Genomic DNA, 23,524 nt, shown 5'->3' with positions numbered 1-23,524 from the left:
AGTTTTTATTTCACTCTACACAATTTTTCAGTTCTTTCTCACTTCAACACTTCCACTTCCACGAGCAGAAGTAATCAAGGCGGTTCACGCCGCTAAAGCGACGCGATCCGAGTTGACCGCCGACCCGTAGACGGTCTCTCACATGCAAACCTGCATTCTACTGATTGCCTGATTAGTTTGAAACATAGGATACGATCCTTTAGCTAGGTCCGACCGCGCATAAGTGAGAGTCGGATTCATACGTATGCCTGCTGCATTACCTTTGCTCGATAAACTTTTATTTTGAAATACACCATTCATTGCAAATCAAAACTATTGCACCATTATCTGAAGAAAATTTCACAAATAAGGGTATTTTGGTTCAGACATTTAGCGCGAAACCACAGCTTGTACAAACTCGCACGGTATCACAGACCGTTATAGTATTCATCGGATTCTAGTTCACTCGATAGACAAAGTAAATTAGCAATTCATGAATATATTCATATTAGATCGCAATTCAATTTCAACATAATCGCTATTATAGCCGGTCAAAATTGCATATTCGTCCAAACAAACTCGGTAAGCTTTTTCCATGTATGTATATGGCCTCCACTTTTGCATGCATATGCCAGTTAGGCGCATTATATGCCAACCAAATTATAGGGCATATGATGTTATATATGCGCTTGTTATGCGATTTAATGTTTGCTGGGTATGCATGCAAAAGTGAAGGCCATATACATACATGGCAAATACTTACCGAATTAGTTTGGATGAATATGCAACTTTGACCGACTATAATAGCGATTATGTTGAAATTGAATTGCAATCTAATATGAATAAATTCATGAATTGTCAACGCACCTAATACTTTTGCCATACTCATATACGATTTATTACAGACATAGAAAAAAAAACCAAATGGCGCAAAATATTTTCGTAAAATGTTTATTATAGCCAAACGAATCGCCATTTTTATATATGAGTATTTATATTTGTAGAAATAATAATTATTAAATTTACTTGTGTTGGGAGTGGAATATAAATCTCGCGTAACTTTTGAAAAAATCCTAAGTAACAAATGTAAAAAAATCGAGTTAATGGATGCATACTATTAGTTCTCAATCATTGAATGCATCGAGAAAACAATCGTTCAAGTATCTATCCTTTTCAGCATTTTAACGCCGATACAAAAAATGTCCAAAGTACATATTCGAATTTTAAGCACTCGCCTGTTACTTCAGACACCACTTTCCTCTGACGCTCGATACGTCCGAAGTAACAAAGCAATCAAAACAACACGAAGTCACACTTTGGTCATTTTGAGTTTTTGTTATTTTCGGGTGTTGATATCGTGTTTAGTTCAATCCCAGCAAACATTAAATCGTATAATTTTGCACGTGCCAAGTCTTACAAGAAATCCGAATAAATCATAACCCAGCAAACATTAAATCGTATAACTTTGCACATGATAAGTCACATATAATTTCGTATCAAATCACAATCGCATAAAATATCAATCAAAATATCGATCATATATATCTAAAATCGCATAAAATGCAAAAACACGATTTTCCATGTCAACGATGGATTGAGTGGTAACGTTGTCGTATCAAATCGCATATCAGTCCAAAAAGCATCGCATATCGTTATATACGGCTTTATATGTGTACAAAATATGGCATATACGTATATCGCCTCCAATTATAGCTATTCATACGACTTAATGTTTGCTGGGAATCGCATATAATATCAATCAAAGTATGTATCGTGTATATTTGAAATCGCATAAAATGTAGAAACTCGATTTTATATACCATTATCAAATTAAGTCGCAATTCGGTATAATAAACATCAGTTTTATGATGTACATTGTCGTAAAATATATTTAATCCGCATCATATGCGTATATTACGCTGATGCAGTTTGTGTGTCGTATAAGCGTATAATTGAAATCGATTCAGTACTGTAGTAAATCGTGTTGCATGCTGAAGAAAATCATGGAACAGTAAATCATATTAGATCCTAATAAAGAACATATTACATCATATTGAAATGTCAATGATGCACTCGAAAGTTTTAACCGCTGTTGAATTAAATTTCAGCGCGAGATAGCTGGTGGATGATAATCCAGACGACCGGAGTTCGAACCCACATCGGAGCAGTTTTCACCAAACATCAATCTGTGCCATTTCAAACATTCATATTCCACTCCCAACACAAGTCAATCAAACAATTATTATTTCTACAAACATAAAGACTCATATATAAAAATGGCGATTCGTGAGGCTATAATAAACATTTCACGAAAATATTCTGCGCCATTTGTTTTTTTCTATGTCTGTAATAAATCGTATATAAGTATGGCAAAAGTCGTATTTGGTGCTTTGACAATTCATGAATATATTCATATTAGATCGCAATTCAATTCCAACATAATCGCTATTATAGCCGGTCAAAGTTGCATATTCATCCAAACAAATTCGATAAGCATTTGCCATGTATGTATATGGCCTCCACTTTTGCATGCATATGCCAGTTAGGCGCATTATATGCCAACCAAATTTTAGGGCATATGATGTTATATATACGCTTGTTATGCGATTTAATGTTTGCTGGGATGCAACGAGTGATAACAACAATGATCAGCTTCTAGCACGAAGTGCACGTATCTGGATCGTTGCTCAGTAGTTATTTTCAAATTCCCATCGTGCAACGTTATTTGACCAATGTACAAAGCGGTCAGTCAAATCGTCTAATGTAACATTTTTCGCTCGGAGGCTACAATTTCCAACTAAAATCACATAACAACAGTTACGATTGGTTTTTCAGAGTTATTATTGACTGCTAGTGGTAAAAGTAGTGATGAAGATTGATTCATTTTGAAACAATTCGAGGAACAATATTCTGATCTTCAATTTAGTTTTTCTCGAGTTGATGTAAATGTTACATAGGACCTTTTCAAAAGTTGCGCGAGATATGATTATTGCAGTGCATAATTTGTTTCTGTTTCTGTAATAAGTGCACCACTTTTTGTTTTGTTTCCTACCGGTTCTTAACAGTAATCAACTGTACCGGCGCAACTTCAATTAATGTCTGGTGTTGCTGTGCTGCTAAGATACGATCAATGTTTGTAAATAAATTTGAACTATACACGAATAACGGCTGAACCGCAATTTTGACAGACCGTTCAAACTTCTACTTCACTGATCTTGGTCCGAATCAAGATGGTGGAATTGATAGGTGGTACGTGATTCACACCATATAGAATAGACGTATGAGGAGTAGCGGGACGATAGGATTCAGATTTGTTTATTAGATATATGCAAACGTTGTCATGGTTACGTTTCATTTCGTCGAAGAAGGGATAATATTGATATGGTTTATGCAGCGCAGTTGTGACATTCGTTGTAATGTCACCACTGGTGCACAAAGTGACATTAGCGATCTTCGATGGGTGCTTTTGTACTGTAGCTCAATTATATATCAGGGGCTCAGAATGAAAGGGATGTAAGTGACTTGATCGATTTCTCTTCATAAGCTTTTTCTTCAGTTAATAACTCAACTGCAAAAACGTTTCTATTTGAGTTTGCTATAGAATCCGAGGTTCTGACCTGAGAGAGAGGAGCCAGCTGAATGACAGATAGTTTGTTTTCTTCTTATTCCTTTTTACACTCGTTCATGAAGAAAATTCAAATCGGACAATTTCAATCAAGCTAGTTGTTGTCATTCATTTATGAGAAAAGTGTTCAAACTTGATGTGAATCTTTGTTTGTGAGTACATTTGTGCGTTTTTTATCCCCTAATTGATTTTTGACGTAGGAATACGTCTAACACGAATATATGAGAGGTAAACCGAAAATTTGAACACTGATCATGTAGGAATTAATGAAAGATGTACCAGGTCAACCCACATTATGGCTTCCAGCAGCATCGGCCCACTCAAACAAGTTTTTTATTACTTTTGAAAATTTCGAAATAGCGGTTCTAAAGAATTATTTCGATGATTTCTAAAAGAATATCCGAAATAATAAGCAAATTTATTTTTATAATTTGTTTGCCGGTAGAAATCTTATGTGAATTTATAGGTGTTTTGGGCTCATTTGTGACTTTTTCCGATCGTTCATTCAGTTTTCGCGAATTCTTTCATTGTTTCCGATTTAAAAGTCAAGCTGGACGCAAAAAAAGGTATTTTCCAACGGCGAGAACTGTTTTCTTCGATTGAAAACAAAAGGAACATTCGTTCCACTGCGGTTGCTATAACTACGCTGTCAAAACATAACCAGTTCGGTTCGGTGTACTGTTGCCGTTCAACGAAAGTATAGACAAATTTGTGGATTATTTATTTGGGAATGATGTTTTTGAGAGCATTTGAGATGAAGTTTTGCAGTAGTCATACTGAAAAACTAAGTTGATATTCAATGAGTTCTGCGTTTTAGGGTTACTCTAGGCACCAAACAAAAAACGAAATATTTATGCATAAAAACGAATAAAAATATTTTTTCTGACTCGATTATATACAGGATTCGATTATAACAGTGAAAAGAAATCCAAGACTGTATATAATCGAGTCCGCCCTGTATGCAGATTTTTGTGATTTCAATAGCTTGCTTTCAAAGCAATTTTTGGGCTAATGAAACAAGTTTTTGGATCAATAAGTAACAAACATATAACGCGTATAAATTTTATCTTTTGATTGAAGCGGTTATCATACCATTTCTTTTAACCGGTATTAATGCTCATAATCCTGTTTCTCTAATGGAACGCTCTCGTTCTCGAAGCTTTGAACTTACACTCCAGTATAGAAATGAAAGATGTAATCCGACGTCAAAATTATTTTCAAATAAAATGTCTTGCAAAAAATGTCATATTAAAATTTCTACCTTTTCTACCTTTTACTACCTCGTTTTAATTCGCCCGATTTACGGTTTCCCCAACACAGCCATCATAAGCCTTGGGGAAATCGGAATTGCAAATACATGAAAGTATGGGGACTTTTGTTCTCACCGAAATATGTTCCCTAACACAGACTTCAAAACCAAGCAGTGTTGGAGAAATCGACATTGCAAATACATGATAGTAGGGGGAGCTTTTGTTCCCATCGAAATACAGACTTCAGAATCAAGGTGTCTGGGAGAATCGGCATTGCAAATCCATGCAGGTCGGGGGTATTTTTGTTTCGGCTGAAATGGGTTTCCCCAACACAGACTTTAGAATCAAGGTGTCTAGGAGAATCGGTTTTGCAAATAAATACTTGCTTGCCTTTGTGCAGACTAGAGTATGTTTCCTTAACACGGTCTTCTAAACTTAGGAGCCTGGGCAAATCGTGCAGACGTTAGAGGTGAATGAACTTTCAAGTTCAAAGCCTCTATAGTATAAAAAGTAGAAGTTGAAGCTGTTGATTAATGCAAGCCGGGGGTACTTCTGCACCCGCTTTTTTTTTTGCACTCCGGAAACTGTTTTCCTAACACGGATTACTCGGATTACTTAGAAAATGGTAAAGAAAATGATTGTTTTCACACACTTCCCATCAAGTAATGCCAACCAAACTCTAATCGATTACTCACAAGATATTAAATTTTCATCTGCCGTCGCAATGTATAGTGAAAAACGTCAGAAAACTCGAGCTAGTACTCTGAAAGTTTAATTTTCATTTATCAATTTTCCGCAATGGTTTTGTTTGTATTAGTGAGAGTATCGATATTTTTTCGACACTGATGCTAGACTGATGAAAGATAATCGAAACAGCTATAAAAACCACTTAATAAAATGTTATTCCTGAGTCATAGCGTTTCATGTCATGAAAATCAATAAAATAGAATTGTGTTGATATGTATTGATATTGTTTTCACGTTTAATGGGTCTATACTGTAAGTTTTAGCAACTTTAACAACTTTGATTAAGAAAATTGTATTGCAGAGCTCGGAACACTGCAACGGCTATCTGCTGTCAAAAAAAAGTGGAGGGAAAAGTATTGCATTCAATCAAAATGCATCGGCCAACGAAGAGAAGGGTTAGGCTCTCCAACGTGAATATGTGAAAAAATACAATCAACGAAGGAAAATATTAAGAAATTATCAACATCGAGTTACTGTGCGGAAGAATTTGTTAATACCAAAATAACCCTGTTTATTTCAATACTTCGCCTTGGTTCACCGTGACATAAGCCTTGGTTCGCGCTGACATAAGGGTGATCACAACAAACGCGAGCTGGCTCCTCTCTCTCAGGTTCTGACCTATCTCTCACATTGTCAAATACAACTGGAAATGTGTTTCCAGCTAAGCTATGAGCAAAAGAGAGAGAGAGTCGATGTGGAGAAATCGATGATGTCACTTACACCCCTTTCATTTTGAACCCATCATATTTTATGCTGGCTACCTTTGCATATTTCAGTAAATGCAATACAGTTGATCTTAACCGTTAGGTAAATATTATAGTCCATAAAGTCCATTCAAAAAATGGACTAATTTCGGATGGCGATGAAGGATAACTTATAGGAACAAATTTTCTTTAAATCTTACGTTTATTAAGTCTACAACAAAAATGATTCAAGGCTGTTGATTCGCAGCAGCAGCACTGTCAAGCAACTTGATGATTTTTCCATACTGCAAGCTCCAACCCACAGCGAAGAAGTTGGACATCCTGAGGCTCTTGGTGTCCGCCAGATATAGCCGATCTGGTATTTACAATATCATCTCTTTGCCGCTCTTTAAGCCGGGAGATCGAAGCAACCGGCCAAGAAGAATCTGGCCAAAATGGACATTTGTATCTGAGCAGCAGGCAATCACACAGAAGGAGTAGCTTGAGGTGCTGGTGAAAAAATTCTTTCCGGCGAAAGAAGTAAAAAACTTATTTTCGTACTCATAATGAAATACGAGACGTACTTGATGCTAGAATTCAACGAATTGCAGGGGGCCGGGTACTTTACGATCCCCAGGTAAGCGATGACATCGAATATATCATTCACATCAAGTTCTCGAGTTCTCAAAGAAGGTCCTTCTCTGACAGACGTGAAGGGAATGTCCAAGCCGTTCTTCTTTCGGGTCATATGGTAAACGGGGAGATATATAGTACGAAGTGCTTGCCGGAGTTGGGAAGGTGATGTGGTTTTTACGCCGAACCTTGGGATCAGCCCATTATGCAAAAAAAAATCACTGGAGGATGGATAGGCTGGAGATAAACATTTTCGCGAAGATCACCAACCTTCCCAACATTCCCCAGCTGCTCCCGATAAAAAAAACTTTTGGACGAATGGCCAAAATAGAGAGACAGACGACCCCCGAAGCCACGAAAAGGTAAAATAACACGCCGATATACATCTTTTCATCGGCCATGGTTCATGTTCCGGCCAACTTCCGTAAGATCGCCCAGCGCTTCATTTACGATACTTCATCAAACAACTCTGTCTCGAGTATACACTAGTTCTTCCGGCTTATTGAAAACGTTAAGCCCTGACCGAGCTAGGGGACCAAAGATGAACTTTTCGTCTGACTCACGTTGGTCCCTGCGGATCAATAGGGGACTTTTATAAAAATCATTTTCCAATTTTGTTGCTGTCGCTTCCAGTTCACACTCTCTAAACAAAAAGCCCAATGTCGGTGCGATGAAACCAGCTCAACGTATTAATCTTTGGATTCATTAGAAGCGCTCTTGAACAGTCTGCCAAATAAAAGTTTTTTTTTTAGATTCATCCATTTAAGAAAATATACAAATTGTGATATTGAAATATATTGATATCGGGTGACATTTTCGTTTCCTTTGCCAAATGCTAAACGTTTCGCGGGACGGAATCTTACGCGGGACATTTTGTTGAAATGCGGGACTGTCCCGCGTAACGCGGGACGTCTGGTCAGTTTAATTTCATATCGTTACACTTTGTTTTCACACCAATCAAAGCAGCTTTGTTTTTTCTGCCAGATCTTAACAGCAATCAACCGTGCCGATGGGACTGCAGTCAATGTTGCTGTGTTGTTTAGATACGATCCATGTTTGTAAATAAACGTGAACACAGCTAAGCGGCATATTGTTTTACCTTCCACTTTATTCACTTGGTCCGAATAAATTTTGTTATAAGCCCCTCGTTTGATAACTCTCTACTGACAGCAACGTCATTTGCGTGTTTATAAATATGTCAACTTTTTGTTTCATACAAGGCGCGTAGAAGTATATCCTAAGGTGGGCCAACTTGCTAAAACCACTCTTCAGCCATCTTGGTAGTCTACTGTGTTTTGTTTGTAAACAAAACACAATACGCTAGTGCCGAAGCTCGCTCCTGATCAGTCTGTCTCTTTCACGCTTCAAGGAAATAATTCCCCTTCTGCTTTCTTCCGTACTGTTTTCATATACCGCTCTCCTAACCAAGGCGCTTGTATAAATCTATAACAGGTGAAGCAACATCATCACTTCAATAAGAAGGGGATTACGGTTTGTGGAGCGGGGGTTGTTTGTTTTGTTATTGCTAGGATACGCCATTTTTGCATTTTCACATGCGAGAGTAGTCGTTGTACTGGATAAGAATGAAATTCTACAAAATAATTCCTTCTTTTTCACATAAATTTGCGATAGCCGAACATAGTAGGCATCGTTCGAATAAGCGTCGTAGCAGTTTGTAGAGAGCCGCCGGCAGCGTTCTGATGATTTTTCTGTTCTTCCGACCGGGTAGAGATTTTCACCAGAGCTATTTGTAAACAATACCGACAGCAATTCCAATATGGCTGAAAGTGCATTTCATATGATTGTTTCACCTGATATATATAGAGGCGCCTTGCTTCTAACCAACTTAGTGACGAAACGGCCTCACCTAGTACCATAGACCCGTCTTGGTTTCATATATGTGCAGATTTTGTTTTCATTTCCATTCTATCTCCTTCTCACTTTCCAGTTGGTCAGCAAAATGGGCCGCGAGTTCTTTTTTCACGCACACCATAGAATCGCACTCTCTCTTCGGTGTATTGGTGCAATATCCAGTTTGCTCGCACGTTAACAGCAACGGCAGCAGTTCCAGTGAAGTGTATTTTGTGTGAATGTGTTCGCTTCTACTTGCACCATTCGCGACGGCGACGATGTTGACGAGAATATTCATTCTCCGCGTCTGAAAGTGAAGCCATTCCGAAAGAACAGAGCACCGAAAAGTATTAAATCGTGAAAAGTGGCAAATTATTGAAGAACGATTCGATTATCCTCAGGCCAGATTTGGCGAGGAGTCTCTTTCGGCTTGTGGTTGGTGGTTTTATGACCGAACAGAACTTGGAAATAGTATCGTGGGGATTTTGTGGAGGACAAATCGAGAAGAGTTTTCGGTCGGTTCAATTTCCGTTCATTACTGGGAGTTTGGGTGCAGTCTGTATTTACGCTATAGTGGCGATCGTTGTTTGCTGCAGCAGTGGTGGTTGAAAAGTTGGTGGCGTGGACGTTCTTTTAGGGGGCCAGCGGACATCGTGCTGAATTCGGTGCGAAGGAATTTAACTGTGTAACCCATTCCCGACAATTTTCGGTAGGCGTGCGCGATTGTTATTTGTTGTTTCATGCTCTATGATGTTTACTATCGATTAAGGAAAAGGTTTTGCTGTTATCAGTGCAAGCAAGCATTTTGTGTTGTCAAATCTTTCACCAAAACAAGTGGTTTTAGGAGGATTAGTGCGGTTTGTTCGTCCATTTGACGATGTGTATGTCATAGAAAGTGCATAGTATTTAACACACGCGTGAAAGATTTTTTTTCTCGTCGCGATAACGTACAAACTCGCATCACGGAGAATTCTCGCTGATTGCAACACGTTTCTAAGCATCGTAATCAAAAATGTCTCAGGAAACGGTGAGTTTCTCTTTTCATTACAAACCACATCTCTTCGCTAGCACCGAACGGAAATTCTATTTACTTGAAGCAACAACTTGGCAGACAATTCCCCGAATTTGGGATGAACACTTCTGGGAAGTAGCGATTCTTATGCCATCAGCAGAAAAGAAATATTTCTCGTTAACAATCGTTGTCATCTTGCAAGCTTTCTATGTGGGAATCGAAGCGAGAGACGGTCTGTGATTAAATTTCAAATCTTTGGGATCCACACTGAACCTCTTGTGAGGAGAGGGAGTCAACGCTACGTAGCCGCTGTCAAAAGTTTGTTGACCTTCGAGGAGGGCAGACAATGTGCGGCAATGTTTGCAGTTTTGCGTAAGTGCAGACAATTTTACTTATGGGAACATTTTGCGATGATTTGCATCCGATACTCGACAATAATTTTATTTTGTATTTTTTTTTGCATTCACTTGTTTTTATCAAAATTCATGGGATTTACACTCCATCATATTAAATTTCGAAACAATTTGGAGAAAATGTTATTTGAACTAATTAACATGCAACTTCAGGTTACTTCAAATCACTCGACTGTAACATTTCTTAAGTTCCCATTTTTTAGATTTAAGAATTATGTTTTAACCAAATTTTGGTGGCTATAGATGTTATTAGAATCTAAGTGGTGCGGACTCAATCCACTTCATTTTCAAGCAAGTTCATGCATGTTTTCAAGCGATTTCTTGCAATACATTCTCAGACATCCAGAGATGCCAGATTTACAAATATGTTTGTAAATTTACAGACATATCTGTAAAACACTTTTTATTTTTGTTGTAGACTTTTTGGATATAACAATATTTCACAGGTTTTTGAAAAATAAAAAGGGCTCTATTCATCACATCAAAGATATTTGACTCACCATATGACATTTTTCCATAGTTTTTATACAGAAAAGTTATTATATTTAGTTTATATCAATACACATGACGTTAGACCAGCGATACTTAACCTGCGGCCCGGCAGTCTTTCTGGTTGGCCCATCTGGTGTGTATGAAGTTTGGAACTCATACACATAAGTGCTTTTGCCCTGACATCATTGCAGACGAAAGAGAGGATACGGTTATTCACAATTAATGAAAAATTGCATTCTCTTCAGGTAACAAAAAATCTTGACCGAAAATTGTCTCTGATAATTATTTTTTGTTCTAGATAAGATTGTTTTGCTGAAATGCAAGGAGATTTATTGAAAAATAGTTAAGCTAGGGTCAGGACTATGTCTTCTAAGTATTAAAACAAAATCGAATAAAAATTTTCATTCTATTTTTCAACAATTTACATTCGCTTTCGGGTCTGTTTATGACGAAATATGGGTTACTGTTCGATATTGTTACCACAGACATGGTTCATGGTCGTTCTAAAACTTGTATAGCCTTGCATGGCGGATGGAAAATATACACTGCATTTTCTTATAAATTTCATCGACGATAAGACCGCAAGCCTTGGTGGATGTCCAATATATCAACGAAGAAATACTGATTTTTATAAAAATTAACAACGCGTATGTATGTGTATGTATGTATGTGTAGATCGTTGAAACATTTAAACACACTTGCAACCAGTGCCACAAATTATCAAAATTTATTCACGAATGAAGGAATTAGATTTTTCCCAGTATCGGATGAATTCTCTTCTGTTGAAACTCAACACCATATCTGTCATAATGTGTATAACACAAGAGTCGAGACGCATGAGCTTTGTCTGGTATATTGATCGAAAACAGCATGAACGAATTTCGAAAAGCCTGCATTCAGGCACTTCCATTACTGTCAATAATTTCAGGTGATTATCACGAACGTTAAGTTGATCTTCATCGCTTGCAGTGAATTTTTATTGAACACGTGTCACCCACTGCACATATAAATGGTAGTGTATGTCATTTCCGGGCAATCGTGAGTAGATTCATAAAACGTAGCAAGAGTTATTCTATACATTCTATTGCCGAACTCGCCAAAAACAAGAATTTTGTGTGATGGATTGCCATCCTTTACCATTAATCGATTTTACTCTCAATTGGTGACATTGAATTTTATGCTTTGATTTTCACTAACACGCAATGATCTTCTTTTTCGACCTTACGAATACCATGACGAAAAGGAAGGTGCAAACGAAAAATGAACTTAATGACAAGCTGATGTTGATGTTCATTCCACTGGTGTTCATTGACAGTGTTGTTCCATATTTATCGACTGTCGCTTGAGCAGTAGGTTATCAATACAAGGAAGGCAGCAATTCGCTGAATTTGTATGTCGTGAACGTGAATATTTTCAGCACTGCTTGCAACACCTAAGTTATTAAGTGGTCCGAAAAATCAATTTTTTCCACTTTTTCCCAAAAATGACAAATGAAAATTAATAACTTTTGAGTCACTGAACCGATTTAGATGATCGATATATAAAATTGAAACTAATGACTTAGCCTTTTATTAAAAAATATTTAACTTGCGAAAAAAATAATTATATTTTAGTAATTGTTGATTGTAGTCGTTTTTCATTTTTTATGACTTTGGACTAGATGGCGCTATATTCTTATATTTTTTCTTGAAAGCTGAGGATTTTTTACATAACATATCTCGATATCAGAGATGCAATTTTTTCGTTTTTTAGATATGTTTCAAAGTTATCCGGTGGTTCGAAAAATCATTTTTCCCCCTTTGTCCAAAAATAACTTTCTGTAAAAAATCATAACATTTGAACTACTGAACCGATTTAGATGATCGATATATTAAATTGAAGCCAATAAGCAAAATTTGAAAAAAATATCACACTTGCGAGAAGGATTCTAGTAGCATAGGTCTAGTTTAGACACATATGAATATAGATCGAAGACTTAAAACATGTTAAATTTACAAAATTATAGCTTAAAAACGATAATCATAGCATCTCTGATATCGAGAAATGTTAGGTAAATAATCCTCAGCTTTCCATAAAAAATATAAAAAAATATAGCGTTTCTATCTTTAAACGAGAAAACTATGAAAAAATAACTCAATCAATAATTACAAAAACAAGAATTCATTTTTTTCGCAAAAGTAATATTTTTTCAAAGAAACAAAAACTCGTAAGCTTCAATTTAATATGTCGATGATATGAATCGGTCAAAAACGAAAAAAATAGCATCTCTGATATCGAGATATTTTATGTAAAACATTCTCAGTTTTCAAGAAAAAATATAAAAAACTATAGCGCTAAACATTAAAAAACGACTACAATCAATAATTACGAAAATAGGATCGTGGAGGCGATCTGGCGTAGTGGTAACATCCATGTCTCTCACGCTAAAGGTCACGAGTTCAATTCTCACTCCCGACATTCTTCCAAAAATGGAAGTAAAAGTGACGAACCAGCCTAATGAGTTGAAAATCACTATAATACAGATAAAAAAAAAAAAAAAAAAAAGAAAATAGGATCCATATTATCTGCAAGTTCAATATTTCTCAATTAAAGCTCATTGGCTTCAATTTGATATGTCGATCATCCAAATCGGTTAAGTGGTTCGAAAGTTATAAATTTTTGAAAAAAAGTCATTTTGGGAAAAAGTGGAAAAAAATGATTTTTTAGATCACCCTAAAACGGAAATGGGCACCCTAATGAAAAAATAAAAAAATACGAGTCTAATCCCAGCAAACATTAAATCGTATAATTTTGCACGTGCCAAATCTTACAAGAAATCCGAATAAATCATAATCGCATATAATATCAATCAAAGTATGTGTCGTGTTTATTTGAAATCGCATAAAATGCAAAACCTCGATTTTATATACCATTATCAAATTAAGTCGCAATTCGGTATAATAAACATCAATTTTATGATGTACATTGTCGTAAAATATATTTAATCCGCATCATATGCGTATATTACGCTGATGCAGATTGTGTGTCGTATAAGCGTATAATTTGAATCGATTCAATACTGTAGTAAATCGTGTTGTATGCTGGAGAAAATCATGGAACAGTAAATCATATTAGATCCTAATAAAGAACATATTACATCATATTGAAATGTCAATGAAATGCTGATGCACTCGAAAGTTTTAACCGCTGTTGAATTAAATTTCAGATAGCCGCGAGATAACTGGTGGATGATAATCCAGACGACCGGAGTTCGAACCCACATCGGAGCAGTTTTCACCACACATCAATCTGTGCCATTTCAAACATTCATATTCCACTCCCAACACATGTCAATCAAACAATTATTATTTCTACAAACATAAATGCTCATATATGAAAATGGCGATTCGTGAGGCTATAATAAACATTTCACGAAAATATTTTGCGCCATTTGTTTTTTTCTCTATGTCTGTAATAAATCGTATATAAGTATGGCAAAAGTCGTATTTGTTGCTTTGACAATTCATGAATACATACATATTAGATCGCAATTCAATTTCAACATAATCGCTATTATAGTCGGTCAAAGTTGCATATTCATACAAACAAATTCGGTAAGCATTTGCCATGTATGTGTATGGCCTCCACTTTTGCATGCATATGCCAGTTAGGCGCATTATATGCCAATCAAATTTTAGGGCATATGATGTTATATATACGCTCGTTATGCGATTTTATGTTTGCTGGGATGTTTTGCGATAAAGAACAAAGTTACCACTTTTGACGAAGATCTGAGAACCACTATATTGGTTTGGCATGGAATGGCTGTATATATATACAAAATACAACCTTACGTGCATCGTGATGTACAAAGTATTAATGAATATGTGAAAATTAACGAAAATTAACGTTAAAAGACATTTACAGACTTTTCCATATTTTTAGCAGACATTCACATGTTTTTACAGACTTTTTTTAAAAATCATCTGGCATCTCTTCCACTTTTTATCGAATATTTTCAAATCGCAGGAGTAAACATTTACGTGACTCTGACTTCGTTTGTGTTTATTTCGTTTGGAAAAACGTTATGTCAAAGAGAGGGGACATTAAAAATGCGTTGCTCAGTGAAAGGCTGAGATGCTCTTTCAGAGATGCAATGGTTATTTAAACAATTGACGGAAAAATGTAATTCGTTCATTTTATTATTTGAATTATTTTTGATTCAGTCCGCACTACCTAGATTAGAATCTGTAAGGAGGTGATAGACAATCATATTTGGCGAATCCTTCTACACTTATGGTAAAATTTTAACAATGACAGAGTTATAGAACTGTTTATTTGTTTCGAGCTCTGGTTGCCTCAAACTGGCTCTACATCAAAAAGTACGCTACGTAAGACGATTCTGTTGCTTCCATTTGAAAGATGAAAAAAATCGTACATGATATAGTTATGAAACATCTAAATTAGTGGATTTAAATAACATTTGGAAGTGAAAAACCTAAAAAATAGTGGTTTTGAAGGTGTTATTATTTATTTTATCCCAAAAAATCATAATAAACCTGATTGTGTCGATCAACCAAACTAAAGCTCTCTAGCCGATCTACAATTCATTCTTTGCCACCCAACTTCTATCTTTCTTAACTTCGCTGCAATAACGTTATAAACAATTCCTGGTGAGCATTCAATCAAAATATTTAAAAATCACGATTTATAACTCCAGTTATTAAGTAAGTAAGTAAGTAAGTTATTATAGCCAATTAAATTTCACCTTAACATTGAAATATTATATTATATCTCGCTTAATTTTTGAAAAGGTCCTATGTAACAAAAGTAAACAAATCGAGTTAATGGATACACGCTCTTAGTTTTCAATCATTGAATGTATTACAAAAACAATCGTTCATGTATCTATCTTCTTCATCTTTTTATCGCCGATACAAAAAATATCCAATGTGCAGATTCGTATTTTAAGCACTCGGCTGTTACTTCGGACGCCACTTTCCTCCGACGCTCGGAACGTCCGAAGTAACAAAGCAGTCAAAACAACACAAAGTCGTACTTCGGTCGTTTTGGGTTTTTGTTTCTTACAGGCGTTGTTAGCGATTTCAGTGCAATTCAACGAGTGATAACAACAATAATACGTTTTTAGAACGAAATGCTGATATTTGAATTGCTGTTTAGTAGTTAGTTTCAGATTCGCATCGTGCAACGTAATATGTCCAATATGCAAACGCGGCAGTCAAAACGTCCAATGTAACATTTTTCGTTCCTAGGCTTCAAATTTAAGCTCAAATCACTGAACAACAGTTACGATTGGTTTTACAGAGTTATTCTTGACTGCTAGTGGTGAAAGTAGCGATAGAGATCGATACCTTTCAATACAATTCGCAGATCAATGTTCGGGTCTTCAACTTCGTTTTTCTCGAGTTAATGAAAATGTTACATTGGACCTTTTCAAAAGTTACGCGAGATATCTTGAAATCATTATATATAAAAGAGAGTTTTTCCCACGTACGTATAACTAATCATCACAGGAGAACGGCTGATCAGATCTGTCATCCATATATTTTGTGAGTTTGTCTTGACGCAAATTAAAATGATAGAATACTGTGGAGGATATTTGAGATAAGTCGGAAAATTAAAAAAAACTACTATGCATATCTTATAAAGCGTCAAGCGTCAAAAACAATATTTTGAGATATTTCAATTTGAAGTTTGAGCTCCCACTAATTGACTATGTCGGATCAAATCTATCATTTCATCGCTCACGTGTTACAAACAGGATGTCAAACATAATACTCCCTTCGATGCTGTAAGCACACATCTTCGTCAATTTTGATTCAGAACCTTTCGAAATATGAAAAAACTAAACTATGTTTCTGATAGACAAGTAAAACTTCTTTTCTTTGCAGCCAGAGCGAACCAAGTCGATGCTAGCTATTAACATAATATCATTACACAACACATTAGTATTTTGTAATGACTCTTGACTAATTTAATAATAATGGTATATATATATATATATATATATATATATATATATATATATATATATATATATATATATATATATATATATTGACTCACTTTTGCTGTTCATGACAAAATAATATCTTGATAAATGATAATAAATTGATTTCAGAATGCATTACACTTGGTTCGCTGTTGTTGAACGGAATTTTGAAAAATGCAGATCAGCGCTTCTACATTTCATTGCAGCCCGTAGGCTCTCTTACTTACCAGATCCCGACGACATTTGATTCCAAGAGCTGTCCGAAGCACAAAAATCTGTTGAAGATTCGGATCTGTCTTCTTGGAGAAAACGATCACGATTAGTGATGTCTAAATTTTTCATTTATTCGATTATCCATTAATTGTTGGGACATTTTTCAATATTCTATTCATTCGAATAATCGAACGAATATTTATTTCTTGAAATAATCACGTATCACGTTGTCATTCTGGTCGCGTGGTCTATCGGGTTGTCGACGTTAGATGGTGGGATAAAAAATGTTGGATAAAAAAATTATACAGCCTAATTCTTAGCCTAAAAATGCATTAGCCTTGAGAAAGGTTCCTTCTTTCATTAATCGTGATTACAGTGACAATTATTCGATGCATTCATATTTTGATTTTAAATTATTCGATACAAAATTAATCGATTATAACTTCAGATATTCGATTATTTGAATTAATCGAACGATTAACCGACGTCTCTAATCACTATCGTCCGATGCCATATTGTGGGTTTATGGTTCTCTTTGGTTGAATGCAATTTCGTTTTTTAGAGTCTTCTACACCGAATTTTTGTTTTTGGAGCTGTTGTCAATTGCCCGAATGACATGGTCATTTTACAGTCGATAGATTATTATTTTCTGCATCCAATGGTGTAAGCAACTCAATTTTGAAAAAAATGGCATTTGGTTCGTTTTGGCAGGACCCCGACCATATAGAACAAGGATATTTAAAATTAAAAAGGGAAAATAAAAAAAAAGTGAAAATAATAAAAAGAGGTACGCATATATGTATGTTTCGCAGTGAAAACCATAAATTAGATCAATTTTACAGATCTGAACTCTAACATACAAACTCTCTTGAAATATATTCGTTGTTTTTACCAACCAAAATATTCTCTAGAACTAAATTATAAGGCAGAACAACGTTTTCGTAAAGCCAGCGCTAAACGATGCTACGAACACCCTCGAATGCTGGACGCTCGATGATTCGACGCATCGTGTAGTCGACTGACGAGCTACGAACCTCCAATGTCAAGTGTCGAATATTCGCGTTGGAAGGTAATCCACAACGAACGGATTACCTTCCAACGCGAGTGGCACGAGTCAAAGAATTTTTGCCATTCGTTGATTCGACACTCGATGACATTCGATACACCGCTACACGATTCGTCCGAATATATCTTTGACAGATTGGTTTGTTTACAAGTTTTAGATGAGGGAACTATGAAATTGATTCATAAAATTCAAAATATTCGGCAAAATATTGCAGTTTAATAATGTTGATTTCAAGCATTTTTAATTTACAGCCCGATATCAGTACAATTGCTACGGCAGCAATTTCTATACTCGCATCGTCATCAAGTTTCCTAACGTTTTTGATGGTAAATAAAAACAATAAACATTCGATCCAAATACTCGCCGATTGTTTGGACCGGTTGCATTGAATCGAACATTCACTTCACCGTGTAGCAGCACATTGGTCACAACATTTGTCGATTCATCGAGTCAAATGTTTGAGTCCAACATTCGAGTAAAACGTTGGACGAATCGTGTAGCGCCCGCATAAGCCATAACTGAAGTATAACAAAATATTTTTTCAAACTGTATAATCGAGTCTGTACAGGGAAACTTCGATATAACGTACATTTTACCTCGATATAACACACATTTCCAAAGTGTAAAGGACATTTTTCTTCAATATTTTTTTTTCTGATAGAACAATGAACTATCTGTATTGTGATGCTAAAACAAGTTTTGTACCTTCAATCAATCCCGAAATACAGCTGGTTTTGTGATTCCGGATTCTGAATGAATCAAGCTTTAATCAATAGTACGAAGGGAAACATCATGAGACAGGCTGGCTTCGTCTTCTGATTTAAGTTATTCATTAACTTTACTAAAACAGCAACACAATCATGTATTATAGATTACGTTTGTGAGTACTTTATTATGTTTCGATATAACGTACAATTCGATACAACGTACAATTTTGAAAGTGAAATGTACGTTATATCGAAGTTTACCTGTATATAGGGGGTTATTCTGAGAGTCAAGTCGGTATAAGTGAGATTTTTCTTTTCGGATTTACATGACAATTCCCACCCAATTCTAAGAGTCGGGTGACTTGGAAGCAGGGTTGCCATAAAAAATATGTGTTTACAACTCGAAAAAATCTTTTTATTTTAGTTTTTTTTTCTGAAAAAAATCTGTATTGAAATCTGCTTTAAATTTATATGTTCAGTTTTAAAGCATTATTTTAGTTTTAGTATCATAATTATTATTGACTAGACACTTTTCTTACATGGATACGACTCAGCAAAGTATTGACATTTCTGAAATTAAAAAAAATCATATTTCCATGTCAAAGTGTCCCACATCATATTGTTGAAATAAAATGGTTTTGTAATAAAATTATTTAATTAAATTTATGTACAAAAATATCGAAGGGGGTTTTTTGAAGACATAAAAGTTTTTAACATCAAATTCAATTTTCGAGTATTATTTTTTAACAGGGGGATTATTTTTTCTAAATAGTTCAATAATTTCACAATAACTAAACTCTACATTATATTTTAATCAAACATCTTGATTTCGAGTTACGGTTTTTTGGAAAAAAAGGTCAATGTTCCTGCCCTTATAGTAAATCAGTCGTAATTGACCCCTTCGCGTATAACGTCAAACCACACTCGTAGCGATTAGACTGTGCCAGAACGTACAAAATCGAACCTCACTCGTCGTCTATCGATGTGAAATGGATACATGCTTCATGCGTGTGATGATGCGGGACTGCTACGATCGTAAGTAAGATACACAAACTCAGCAGAGTATCGAAACGACTCACTATGCTCGTGTTTGGGACCTGTTGTTGGAAATAAAATCATACGGCAAGGGGTTAAAATAGGTCATATGATAATCCTCATTGCGATTTTGGGTAGCTGTTAGCATATGGAGAAGGTTTCCAAAGAAATCGGAGAGGTTCGCGTCAAAATCTACCGCTGATTAAGGCGTGGAATTGCTCAATAGCAATTCTTAATTAAAAAAAAACAACAAAAAAATAGGTTTGGCCATCAATTCGTTCAAATGATTCAAACTTCGTTTTATTTTTGGTTTCGGTCGTAGTCGTATCTCTCCAGTTTATGTTTAATGACGGATTCCAGTGAGAGTCATATTGTTGCGGACGAACTTCAATGGTTTGAGTTTCAATATTTACTGAACTGAGTTAATCCCTTCTTTCCACTTTAAGCTAGAGATGGACGAGCGCTCACGAGCCGCTCATTTGAACCGGTTCGTCAGAACGAGTGTACGATCCACGGCTCTTTACAAATGAACCACGGCTTAAAAAGGAACCGCGGTTCTGAAAAGAGCCGCTATTCGAAATGAACCGTTTTGTCCACCTCTACTATAAGCTGTGCGAAAGATAACTACATATAAATGGCAAGACCGCAACGTGTTTTTTTCTCTAATACGGAGTAGACCATTTTCTAGTCCGTGTTAGAGAAACGTCCTACGATCTACACAAATATATGGTGATTAATTTCATCGCTATTTACCATATTAACTATAGGGAATTTTATAATTGTACAGTTATACCTCGATATAAGGCAACTTTTTTTTCTCGTTGCGTTATATCGAGCTACGTTATATCGAAGCAAAAAAAAAATTTCTTTATTGATACAAAACTGTTCATGATTATTCAAAAATGCGCAAAAACAAATTTTCTATCACCCAGCAGTATTTATAAACCTTTCTTATACCCATTTAAGATAATTTTCGTAGACAAACATGATCAGTTTTAAATAGAGGAAAAGGTCTGAAAAATATGAAGTGAAATTGATATCAATTAGTGATGAAACGGATAATAGTTCGGCAAGTTTCAAGGCCGGATAGCCGGATATTCGGTTTTTTATTCGCGAATACGAAAATGGAAGATACTGCATATGTGCATGAAGCGAATAAAGATTACATTTTAGGAGATATAACAAACTCTTACAAAAAATAATGAACTATGAATAAAATTTCCGTTTCGAATGGATATCCTTTAATAGAGTACTAGCTGACCCGGCAAACTTCGTCCCGCCCAAAATTTATTTTTCGTTATCACATCACCGTTTTTTTACTAAGCCCACGTTCATAGGTCCAATCGCGGAACTGTTCATTAACTGATTTTCTAATCTACCCTTTAAAATTATTTTTTACTATAGTACTGAAGTACTTCTACCAAAACTCGACATTGGTCCTTATCACGAACATCACTGTCACGTACGCTTTCACGTCACTTACACTTCACTTAATCCTTTTGTGTCTATCATCATTGTCACAGACAGTTGGGTGTGAAAATGAACTCCGTGAAGTGAAAGTGTTCATTCCCGTTTATAAGAGACATGTTGGTTGCATAATGTCGGGTGTTTTAACGTAGTGTCGGTTGCATAATTTCGGACGTTTGAACGTTGTGTAGGTAAAATTAATACAGCGTATGAGATAATATTCCATTTAATTAATCGTATATTTTAGAACGACAAGTTTGCGATTATAGCTCGATGATTAGTTTGCTGAATCAAATGCTGGCTCAAAGATGAGGAAGAATACTTGGTTCCTCTGGAATAATGTAGTTGTTGAACATATGGGAATATAATTCTACGCTAGAGATAAAACATGACTGTTATGTTTAATAATCGAAATCTCGCATACTCTTGTACTTAGCTCTGTCTTACTCGTTTTAATAGTGAGAAATATTTAGAATAATTTTTTATGAACCGTTTCTTCAATTTTGATGAATAATAATATCTTCTATATCTCAGAACAAACCCGAATTTATCCACCTCTCGATCAGTATTATCTGAGCTTCTCCCATATGGGATTCTTCCCATTCTAGTGTAATTTGATATACGGGACATGAGGTTTGATTTAATTATTTAACCAGAAACTGGTCTGCAGCGTCGGTCAGAAGCATAATCCTCATAAAAAACATCTGATGGGTTTCAAGGAATTTGAAAAAAGCGGAAAGTGATTCAGATTGTCTTTAAACGGATATTAAAATTATGGAAAAAGAACTAGAGAAGAATTTAAAAACAGTATCTTGTGAATGCTTTGCAATGATGGACTCATTTTTTTCCTTGTTTAAAACTTATTATCACTTTTTTAATATTCTTCAAAACAATACCGTTGAAAATATCTATAACGTAAAAAGTTATAACTATCGTCCTGATTCTGGTCTGGGCCGCCAATTGTGAATGTTTGAATTACAAAAAAAAACTAGCTCTGCAATGTTGGAAAAACTTTACAGTTATTATTTTTTATTCAAAATATCAACAAATCAACATTATACATATTCAATCATCGATCGTATTTCATTGCCATTTTATGGTGTTGCAATTCTCTCTTAGTCTTATCCTAAAAATAGAAACAACACATTCTGTTCATTCAAGACAATCGGAAGTAGATCTCAGCTATGTTTCAATGGGCCTACGGGAACTACATTTGTAATTCTTAATTACATCCCATAGCGCATTTACCGAACCCAAATGAACAAATTTACGTCCTCTGGATACGTCAGAATTTTGTTCTAAAATTGCCACCAGGCGGGTAAATTACTGTTTGTTTATCTTTGGTTTCCTAAACAAGACAAGATAAGATCCAAAATGTTAGCAGAAAAGCTAAATAAATACGAAATTAAACTTACTCCATTCCGCGTGACTAGCTTTCACCATCTAAAACACAAGTGACAAATATACCTGTTTTTCTCCGTGACATGACAGTATCGTGGTATTCATAATAACACCTAGTTCATCAAAGTTGTCACGACGGATGAACTCTTCTGGATTCTATACACACGGTGACAGCCGTAATAAGGTTGTATACAATTCACTTCGTTTTCACCGTGAAGTGACGTTCGTGATCAGGCCCATTATAATATCAGATTATTTTCAGGCATAATTCTCGTGCAAGATTTTTCATCCACTTGCAAATAACATGTTTCTCCGTTACATGGAATAAATTTTTGATACAGAAAATATGATAGAATGAAGACAGCCCTAAATCCGACAATTCCTTTCTAATCCTAATTCTAATTAAAATCCATTTCCACATTCGAACGAAGATCAATTTCGTTACCGCAAACATGCTAAGTTTGATTCCATTTGTTTTATCAGTTCTCGCGTTGTGCAGCAACCTCCCCCCCTCTTTAGAGAAGGGAAAGGGGTGTCAAACCACCATAAAACCATTTATTGCTCCCTAAAACTTCCATATGCCAAATTTGGTTTCATTTGCTAGATTACTTCTCGAGTTATGCAGATACTTGTGTTTCATTTCTATGACATTTCTATTTTATGGGACCCCCTCTACATTCCAGAGGAGGGAGGGGTGCCATACCACCATAGAAACATTTCTCATACCCAAAAACTCTCACATCCTAAATTGTGCTTGATTAGTTCTCGAGTTATGCAGAAGTGTGTGTTTGTGTGCCCTTCCCTTCTTGAATTATGCAGAAATGCATAGAAATGCTTCATTTCTATGGCAGTCAAATATCCTCAGCAATTTGTTATATGCTCTACATTACGATTTTTCAGTTCATGTAAAGCTCAAATTGATGAAAATTGGAAGAAACCCCTACTCTCCTATACATTTT

The 23,524-nt window shown here is 35.6% G+C and overlaps 1 protein-coding gene across 1 annotated transcript in view; it reads left to right on the top strand.

Moving 5' to 3' along the window:
* Positions 1–8,967: 8,967 nt before the first annotated feature.
* Positions 8,968–23,524, top strand: part of LOC129774774 (tyrosine-protein phosphatase non-receptor type 9) — a 146,466-nt gene continuing 131,909 nt past the window's right edge. The window contains exon 1 of the mRNA XM_055778731.1: positions 8,968–9,794. Within this exon, the coding sequence (XP_055634706.1) occupies positions 9,780–9,794 (15 nt within the window). The 5' untranslated portion in view covers positions 8,968–9,779. The remainder of the gene's footprint in view (positions 9,795–23,524) is intronic.

Source organism: Toxorhynchites rutilus, chromosome 3, assembly GCF_029784135.1.
Source record: "Toxorhynchites rutilus septentrionalis strain SRP chromosome 3, ASM2978413v1, whole genome shotgun sequence".
In the NCBI taxonomy this organism is placed as follows: Eukaryota; Metazoa; Arthropoda; class Insecta; order Diptera; family Culicidae; genus Toxorhynchites; species Toxorhynchites rutilus.
This window is presented reverse-complemented; position numbering and strand designations above follow the sequence as displayed.